Source organism: Pelodiscus sinensis, chromosome 2 (genome assembly GCF_052426305.1).
Source record: "Pelodiscus sinensis isolate ZL-2025 chromosome 2, ASM5242630v1, whole genome shotgun sequence".
Classification (NCBI taxonomy): domain Eukaryota; kingdom Metazoa; phylum Chordata; order Testudines; family Trionychidae; genus Pelodiscus; species Pelodiscus sinensis.
This window is the reverse complement of record NC_143053.1, coordinates 112,367,540-112,377,617: the sequence shown is the minus strand read 5'-3', so window position 1 is coordinate 112,377,617 and position 10,078 is coordinate 112,367,540. Positions and strand designations below refer to the sequence as shown.

The following is a 10,078-nucleotide window of genomic DNA, read 5'->3' as shown; positions in this document are numbered from 1 at the left end:
TGAAAATAGCTATGCTGCATGGGTCTCCTCATGGCTTTTAGGCATAAAATGCTGCGCAATTTAGTTATGTTAAGCTCCCAGTCTAAAGTGTTAGCAGGTGCTTAATATGTGAGAAGAGCACATGCATGTCCCTTTAGTTTTTGTGTATTACTCCCAAACAGCTAATCCATGGATGTTTCTCTTTTATGGCTGGTAAGATGTAGCAGCACTCCAATGATGCAAACAACATTCTAGTGGATTGAATGTGCTACAGTGCTGAGCTATTGGCATGTCAATGAAGTAGGAGTTACCCACTGAAGTACTGCCAGCTAGTTTAAAATCGTCATCTAAATGCATCATTAAAAGTACAGAGATACTCGTTTATGCTGACCATTAAAGTACACTTTCACTCCAGAATATATTTTTGTTTGTTTATTTGGATTTCAAAGCACCTTTCCAGTTAACAAAATGTTGAGGCTAGTAATAAAAATCAAACATATCAAGCAAGGTTAGTAAACATATGAATGTAATATAATTTTATTTCAGGCAGCTTTGTTTTAAACCATGCTTTCAATTAACATACTTTCTGTCAAAGCAATCATATGGTCAGTGTAATTACTTAGCTTATTTTTGCTTCAAGATTATCTGAAACCAAAAAAAAAAAAAAGAAAAAGTGTCACGTTCTTGTTGAAAACTAAGAAGAATAGGTTATGCATATTAATATTCCAGAATGTTTCTGTTGCACAAATGGTAGCTTCATGGTGAATGGGCTGAGAAAACATTCTTAATAAGTCATTCATTAGTATAATTTATCTTTTTTTCAGTTTGGAAGTCATGGCAAGGTTGAAAAAATTATTATTCTTTTATTTTTCCATCTGGACTTCTAGAAAAACGTTGGTTGAGCCAAGCGAGTGCTGAGTAAAGATTGCTTGCTTTCAGAGGGCATTTAAAGATGTGGTCCAAGTCCCACTGCAAAATCATGAGGTAATTTATTTGCCCGTTACAAGTTTACCACAGACATATCCTCATATATGTTGTGCAAGGGATGAGAAATCTTGTGCACAGATGTATGCATTTCCTTATTCGTATCAGTTACTTTGTTTCACAACCAGGCTGTAAAATACTATTCTTTAATATTTTCCACCAGTTTTCATGGTGGTGATGACCAAATGGATTCACCAGAAGACAAAGTACGTAGAAGAAGGAGTTTCGTGGTGTTATTTCTTTTTCACTACTTCATGGTTTCAAAATTCATGGAAGGAGCACTCCTTTGAAAAGAAAGCTTCATTTGCCCTTTCTCTTGTATTCCAGTATTACTATTGAATCTCCTAGTCAGAGACAGAGGGGAACAAATTGCTAATTAAATGCACAAACATAAAAGTTCATTTATATGTGAAGCATGTTCAAATTATGATAGAACCACCCCTTCTGTCTCAACACCCGACTGATGTTGAGTAGAGATGGAATAAAGGTGAGATCTGAATTCTGCGTTTTGGACTGATCTTTGTTTTCAAGTGAAGCAGGAAGGCAAACTTGCCTAGGTTGTGCCTGGCACATGTTAGATTATTAGCCACTGAAGAAGAATTTGAAATGCACCATGGGCCAAGACCAGGTGCCACTGAAAATAACAAGTGTTATAAAAACAATAAAAAAGGACAGAATATTTTAATTGGATAATAGAATATTTTAAGTTATTTTAAAAATCAAGTACTCCTGCCTGGACTTTGGAGTCCAAACATTATCTTCTCTCTCCTCCATTCTCTATGTCCCAGCCTGACACTTGCTGCTAGCCAGTTGGCAATTCACTCTGTTTGCCTTCTAGTTGCACTGCATGTCCAGTAACCAGCAATGATTAATGTTGGTCTTGGCAAGTTTTTGAAGCTTACTTGCAGTATGGCAAAATGCTCTACAGCTTTACAGATGGAAATGAAGTGAGTACATCACATTATAGTGAAAAATGAGAAGAAAGTGTGCACACCCTGTTAAGGCTGTTTCATTGTGTCATTAAATCAAACTACCCAATGGCATGTGAAAGTTATCAGACTGTCCAATGGCATGAGAAAGTTTAATGACATATTTATATTTATTATGCCCGAAATAATCAGTTGTATTCCACTAAACATGTATTACAGAATGGTCAAAACAAAGAACAATACAATGTAACTACTATGGGAAAACAGTTAATATGGAAAAGAGCTTTTTCCCCCTCTAATGAAGTCAGAGACATGAGAATGCTGGGTAAACCAAAGCAATTGCCAATTGAGATGATGGTCTGAAGTGACCAAACTGTTACAAGCCTTCCCATCTACACGCTCTTCCTGCCCCTTATCCTTTGCTGTTACCAATAATCCTCCTGCTTACTGAGAACATTTTAGAGGACATAGTAGCCCGCTCCCCTAACCTCCAAAAGCATCGTTCAGGGGAGACCCTGAAACTCTTCCTCCAACATTAGTACTGGATTTAATTGCTGCCCCTTTTAAGCATCCCTTGTAGAATTACACCAGATTGCATAACATGCAGGAATCAGTCTGACACCCAGCAGCATTACTTGCATAGTTATTAAATATCCTAGCAGAACAGCCATATTAGACTGACCAGTGTGAACATGTGTCTTATGGATAGGAAAAGGAGGTACTTTTACAATAGTGGTAATGTACCTTTCTTGTGGATAGTCACCAGTCAGGGACAGTATGGGTTTACTTCAGTGCAAGAGGAGGGGCATTGATGACTGCTTGAAGTCTGTTCCTTCTCAGGCTACATCTACATTGCAGGCTTTTTGCGCAAGAACAGTTGTTCTGGTGCAAAAACTTGCAGAGCGTCAACACTGCACGCACGTTCTTGAGCAAGTAAATTTACAGTACAGCATTGGAAAACAGAGATTCTTCCAGAAGAGTTATTCCTCTCCCCACGAGGAATAAGCCCTCTTGTGCAAGAGCTCTTCCAGAAGAAGGCAGTGTAGACAGGCAACATGAATTTCTTGCACAAGAAACCCCTATGGCTAAAATGGCCATCAGAGCTTTCTTGCGCAAGAGAGCATCCACACTGCCCTGGAAGCTCTTGCGCAAAAGCACATCTCTTGTGCAAAAGCGCATGGCAGTCTGGACATGCTCTTGTGGAAGACCTTTTGCACAAGACCTCTTATGCAAAACTGTTCTTACACAAGAAGCCTGCAGTGTAGACATAGCCTATGTGTCTATGATTCTACATGCTGGCTGTTGTGTATTTCTATGATTGGCTTTTGCTGATGGAATCATGCTTGCTTGCTCATGTATTTGTGATTATGTTGCTCTCTACTGCATGGCAAGTAAAAAGGTGATAAGTCCTCTTAACACTGTCAGGTGATGAAAATTCTCTAGAGATACAGGTTTGTCTTTCAACAATAAAAGACCCAGATTCCTGAACCCCAGTGGTCTTTGGTGGTTTGACTGGCAAATATGAAGAATCTACAGAGACAAACTATTTACACAACTATGACTGACAGACAAGACAGAGTAGAGAATTCCTGAAACTTGGAGTCTTTTTTCCTACTGCAGAAGTATAGAGGTTGTGGAAATTAAAGTTATTTTATTAATGGTAATGAGGATACATTGCTTATTTACTCTTCAAACATAAAGAGAACAGAAGTGGAGGTATTTTCTAGAAAGAAGGGTCTTTTTAAAAGAAAATCTTTGAAAAATAAAAGCAGCCACATGAAAAAACTCTGGACTGTAATAAAGAAAAGTGAAACTGGGATTTAGAGTGTTAGTTTCTCAGAGAACACAGCTGTTTTATAGTTTATGTAAAAATTGACTTTCTGATGAAGTCCACTCCAGGATAATGCTAAGATTCATTTCCTACCTACCTCCAGGGAGTTCACATACTTTTAGTTTATCATCGTAGGTACTGCACTCTCAATTCAGCTGCAGTTCAAGGGAAAAGCAGCCACTAAAAAGCTGCAAGCTTGCATCCCTAAGTTACACTACCACTTTTTAATTGCACTAATGTATGTCTTGCCATTGTGGCTGGGTTTCCTAATAGTTCACCACCGTGTATTAAGGAAATTTGGCTTTACAAGCTGAGGAATGCAATAGCTCCCATAAAATGTGCCATCCCTAAACTTTTAATAAATGTCTATAAAGTATTGTGCATACCCTACAAACTCTACTGCACCAAAAGAATGTTAGGATTATGATGTAAAGGACTCCAAAGGCGGGAAATGCCAATGCGAGGGTACGTCTAAACTACATGGCTCCGTCGATGGAGCCATGTAGATTTGTTTGTTTGGCAAAGGGAAATGAAGCCGCGATTTAAATAATCGCGGCTTCATTTAAATTTAAATGGATGCCCCGCTCGGCCGATCAGCTGTTTGTCAGCAGATCGGGGCAGTCTGGACGCTCCCCTGCCGACATGAAAGCCCTTTATCGACCTCCCCGGTAAACCTCATCCTATGAGGCATAACGGGGAGGTCGATAAAGGGCTTTCAGGTCGGCGCGGAAGCGTCCAGACTAGCACGCTGAGCCGACAAACAGCTGATCAGCTGTTTGTCGGCTCAGCACAGCAGCCATTTAAATTTAAATGAAGCCACGATTATTTAAATCGCGGCTTCATTTCCCTTTGCCGATCACCCTAATTTACATGGCTCCATCGATGGAGCCATGTAGTTTAGACACACCCTGAAGGTTGTCTGTGTAACCATAACTCTTCCCCTTTGTATGAATGCATTATAATACTGCCTTTAATTCAATGAGCACATGCTATTCCATCCTGCATGTCTCATGTCATTTAGTGAATAAACACAAAGAACAGAGTTAAAAATTATGATGGTGACCTTAATTTTGTCCTGTCCTGACTTTTGAGTGTTTTACTCTGCAACTATAATTATTTTAATATAATGTTTGTATTCCTTTTAGGATTTTTTTTTAGAAAAATGAACAAAACTTCCATCTGTCCAACTGCTTGTTACAAAGAAGTAGAACAGGCTATGTTCCATAGCATTCAGTCAATGAGGCAGGAGCCCTTGCTTTAATCAATATCTGCCTTCTTCCATACAATGCAGAAACGTATGACTTCTTCAGAAGTCTGTTCCTTTCCAAACATATCCTCACCTGCCAGTCATATTCTCTGTTACAGATCATGTTTCATAAGCTTTGGCATTTTAAAATTTGTTGGTAACTTTCTTTTTTTATGCACAAATCATATTTCAGTTAAAAATTCCACTCGGTTTCTGCAGGCATGAAGGTGTGCTATCAGTGGCATGCTGGAATATTCTGGAATAAATCAAAATTTCTGCATGTGTGAAAAGAAGGGATTTTTAAGCACTTATAATTTTCTCAAACTCAAATCTGATTTTTCATTTGACCAATGAAAGACGCAACTGCAAGCAAAGGATTATGACCCTGCTAAATGAAATGTTTCAAACACTAATCACTGATGCAAAAACAAACACAACAGTTGCAAAAACCTTTTTCTAGCAACACAAGGGTGTTTTCTCTTCAACAAGAATTGCTCAAAAGGAAAAAAAGAGCTCTTTCTATTACTTTTTTTTTTCTGTCCAACTGACAATAATCACACCACAGATCAGCCAGAATGGTAATATTTGACAAAATTATAAGCGTCTGAAAGTGTTGGTTCTGAACAAAATTTCATCAGCGTGCTTAACTATAGGCATTACTTTGTGTTCCACATGTAATTAAACTGCATGAAGATTTAATCTAGTATAACTAGTTTATAGGTACTCAGGATCACACTAACAACCTGTACATACTAACAACCTGAGCCTCCACATTGTTTTTTGTGGGTAGATGCTTGCCCCATGCAGAGCCCCCATCAGTGGGCTTGCAGGACTGGGTTCAGTATTTTCTCTACCACATTGGACTTTTGGTCCTTTAAGTCAATAGTCTGCCTTTGGCACTGAAGAGGATTTTTTAAAATTGCTTAATGTATCTAAGACAAGAATTCTGTTGTGCAGGCTAGGGAAGGATTATCCTTCTTGAGAACTGGTGACTAGCCTTACCACTCCAGGTCTGACATTTGGAGGCATGCCAAAACTCATGAATCTGATTCATAATGATCAGTGTTTGACAGGCTGTCATGCGAGTTCCAGAGCTTTCACAAGCACACGCCCTGTATTGTTTGTGGTTCATTGTGGACTGGACAGGGCACTAGTGTGGTCCAGGTGGCAGCGAGGGCTGAATGTTCCTAGCTCTGCCCCTTCTGCCCAGCCCAAAGCCGAGTGCTACCATATTGCCCAGGATCTGGCAAATTCTGTTGCCAGGCCTGGGTACCACAGTCTGTGAAGATAATTTAATCCCCACAACATGAAGAGTCTGGTGGGGAGCAGGAACTTGCATAGTACTGAACCCCCCCTCTGAATAAATATACATTGACAACTACCAAGCAAATACAGGCAGTCCCCGGGTTACGTACAAGATAGGGACTGTAGGTTTGTTCTTAAGTTGAATCTGTATGTAAGTTGGAACTGGCGTCAGCCGCTGCTGAAACTGATTAGTTTCAACCGCGGCTGAATCTGGATGCCAGTTCTGACTTACATACAGATTCAACTTAAGAAACCCAGGCGTCCCCAAGTCAGCTGCTGCTAAAACTGATCAGCGGCTGATTCCAGGAAGCCTGGGGCAGAGCAACTCTGCCTCGGGCTTCCTGAAATCAGCCGCTGGTCAGTTTCAGCAGCGGCTGACTTGGGGACGCCTGGGGCAGAGCAGCTAGGGTGCTGCTGGGTTGCTCCAGTAGCGCGGCTCCTCGGCGCTACTGGAGCAACCCAGCAGCACCCCAGCTGCTCTGCCCCAGGTGTCCTGATTCAGCCACTGCTGAAACTGACCAGCAGCGGCTGAATCAGGACGCCTGGGGCAGAGCAGCTGGGGTGCTGCCGGGTTGGTCCGGAGCGGCGCTGCGGGACCAACCCGGCAGACCCCAGCTGCTCTACCCCAGGAGTAGGCAAGAAAAGCCTGGTCTTCTGGGGGGGGGCACTAGCTGCACCCCCCCTCCCCCAGCAGACCAGGGAGACGGGGGTGGCGGGACCGCCCAAGTCCTCCATGGCTTTGCTCCGTCTCCCTGGTCTCCGTCTCCCAGGTGGCGGCTTTGCTCTGGTGTCCCTGGTCTGCTGGGGGGGGGGGGGGGGTCCAGCGGCTTTGCTGGATCCCCCCGCCCCCCCCAGCAGACCAGGGAGACCAGGAGAAGCTTTTCTTGCCCCGGAGGACATGAGTGGCGACCCGCCGCCCGTGAGCTCCGGGGCGAGAAAAGCCACGTTCGTAAGTGCGGATCCGACATAAGTCGGATCCGCGTAAGTCGGGGACTGCCTGTATATATACTATGTATGTTAGACAATTTACCCACCACCCCAATCCATGCCTGAAGTACTTCATTCCAGACCCTTAACCCTCAGGGAGTTAGAAATAGTCCCTTACCCCAGAATAAATCACACCTGTGTGTTTACAGGCTGGCTGATCACAGAGAACTCTTAGTTCTTTCCTACATGCCTAGTATAACTTTCCTTTTTCTAAAGACAAGGGGTGGGGAGGCAATATTTTTTATGCATGTCCCCTAGATGGACCATGCAGAGCAGTCCTTCTAGGTCTGCAAAGCCACTCAGAGTATCACAGCTGAATACAAAGGTGGAACATTGTTGACATGTTCCCTCTTTTGGCAGAAATTGCCCTATATTAACCTACATGTTATCTTATATCATTTAGTCTCATGCCTTAATCCTTGCTAATTAAATCACTTAGGAAGCAACTTTTGTTCTCCTTTAGTTAGATGCCTCCTTTCCCAGTGAGTTCTCTACCTGGTGGCTAGGTCTTTAAACCCTAGAGAAGCAGTTTGCTGCAGGCCTATATGGAGGGCATTTCACAAGCAACTACAGTTGACTGCTACAGGCTGCAGCTTCTTCTTCTGCAACCAAGTGTTTGATCTTTTTTTTTCTTAGTGTGTGAAGTTTGCCTAATTATTTCAGGGTAGATATAAGCCACTTGTCAGTTTTATATGAACTTACCAGACACTTTTTGGATTTAAAGACCCCAGCTGTTTTGCATAGCTTCTCCCTAATACATGCATTTAAATCTCTTGCAAAGTAGCTATCTGGTGATAGCCAGTAAGGCAACAGGCATCCCAGATAGGTCCTACTCACATCCAGCTCAAAGTGGTGAAGTAAAGGAGATAGAAAAGGGTTTGAATGTCTGCTAAAGGAGAAAAAAAAAGAATCAGCCATTTCTCCAAATGTTCAGATGTAGTCCCTGCTCTAGTCTACACCAGAACCTCAAATCATAATCCCCTCCTCATTGTTTTATGGGGATGTTTGGATTCAAGGACTTTGATCTGACCCACTTTGGGGGTGGGGGGTGTCTCAAGTTCTGTTGGGAACAATACCTGGAGAGCATTTTTTGTTCTGTTTTGGGGTTCCTCTTTCAGTTTGAATGGTGGATATTTTCTACCTATCAGAAATGGCTCACACTTCACTTTTGGACCCACAGATCCAAGGCTCAGGTTCTCAGTTGGTGTAAATGGTTACCCAGTATGGGATGTCCACATTATTCAATAATATTAGAAACTTTTGGCATTTCTTAAGAAAATATTAGTACTATTTTCTGTATCTTTCTGCCTGTATATGTGGGTTGCCTTGACTTGGCTACTTTGAATCTAAGGGAAAGCAAAATGGAAAATAACATACTTTTAAGACCTCAAATGCTGCATAAAAGAGTTTGTCTATAAAAATAATAAAAAAATGTTAACTCTTGGCTCTCCAGATGTAGAAAAACATGTTATGTTATTATATAATCAGAGCTGAAGATGCAGGCTCAAACATGGTACAATATCCTTTTCTCTGCTGTGGAGCACAAGGTATTGAACTTTAACAAAGGTTGAATATAGTCATTCCTGGATTCTGGAATAATTTGGGGGGAAACCTGCATATTTTGTGAGGAAAGAGGAAATATTTGTGGCCAATGCTTGCTTTATTTATTTATTTATTTATTTTTAAGAAAAGCTGCGGTTGCTTAAAGCTACTCACAGGTTAGAATTGCAATTAGTTCTGGGGTAAATGGATAAGTGAGTTGAGTACCCTAATTAAAGATCTGTGGCAGATGCTGTTCATCACATGCAGTGGGCATGATGATTAGGAGTCATTAAAGTTTTATATTGCAACATTTGTTGACAGAAAACTGGGGTTTTCACACAATGAAAATTTTCATGGTAGGCGGTAGGTTTTTTTTTTTTTTTTAAATCCATCATAAAATTAAATAATTTTGGCTTCTCAACCAAAAATCAAACATTTCCACAAAGAAACTGTCATTTCCACAGAGAAATAGGTCATTTCAAATAGAGGTACATTTATATATTATTGTGTATGTTGGCTAGTTGTACAGCTTTGCTGAGTCTCTGCACAGAGGAGAGTTATTACTGACATACTGAGCTACTGATCTGAATAAAAGAGGAGTTCAGAGTAAGGGGTAGTTGTGAAGATAATGGCTGAGAAGATCTGTCTCAAAGAGAGATAAAACAAAGAGATTAGGTTAAATGGCCAGTGATGAGGAGGGGGGGGGAGATCATAAGGAAAAAGCAAGCCAAGAGGGAGGAGGATAGTCTGATTAGGAAGGGCCAGAAACCCAGAGCTGACAAGCACCTGCAGATGAAGGGGTTAACTAATGTCTTCAGTACCTTGGCAGGTATTGGGTGGTCAGCCAATAACAATGCAGGTAGGAATTTCAAACTGGGAAAGAGGAGTTTTTATCTTTCCCTCCTTTGTCTGAGAGCAGACTGGTTTCTTCCAAGACTGTGGGAGGTAGGAGGCACTTTTCTCTCCAAGAACAGACTTCCTACAATGTGTAAGTAGGGCAAAGTTTTGATAGTCTGTCAGGATTTTGTTGTTTTCCTGGTTTGGGAATTTGGAACTAATGTCTGAGATGGTAATTGTGTTTTCTCTCTTTTGTAACTAAAGTTTTAGACCAGGGAGTCCCCCTGAGAAAGAGCCACCAATTGATCTAGGTACTATCTAGCCACTTTACTATGCTTGCAACTCTAGCTTTGTTTTGATAATAAAAGTTTATTTCTTTTTTCTAATTAACCGGAATTGATTGATTGTTGTGTCCTTTGACTCAGTGCCTAGTTATAA

At 41.3% G+C, this 10,078-nt stretch overlaps 1 protein-coding gene across 1 annotated transcript in view; it reads right to left on the bottom strand.

Annotated features, from left to right (window-relative positions):
• Window positions 1–396: 396 nt before the first annotated feature.
• The window catches only part of ADTRP (androgen dependent TFPI regulating protein), a 51,300-nt gene continuing 41,618 nt past the window's right edge, over window positions 397–10,078 (bottom strand). The window contains exon 6 of the mRNA XM_006138772.5: window positions 397–1,307. Coding sequence (XP_006138834.1) covers window positions 1,264–1,307 — 44 coding nt within the window. The 3' untranslated portion in view covers window positions 397–1,263. The remainder of the gene's footprint in view (window positions 1,308–10,078) is intronic.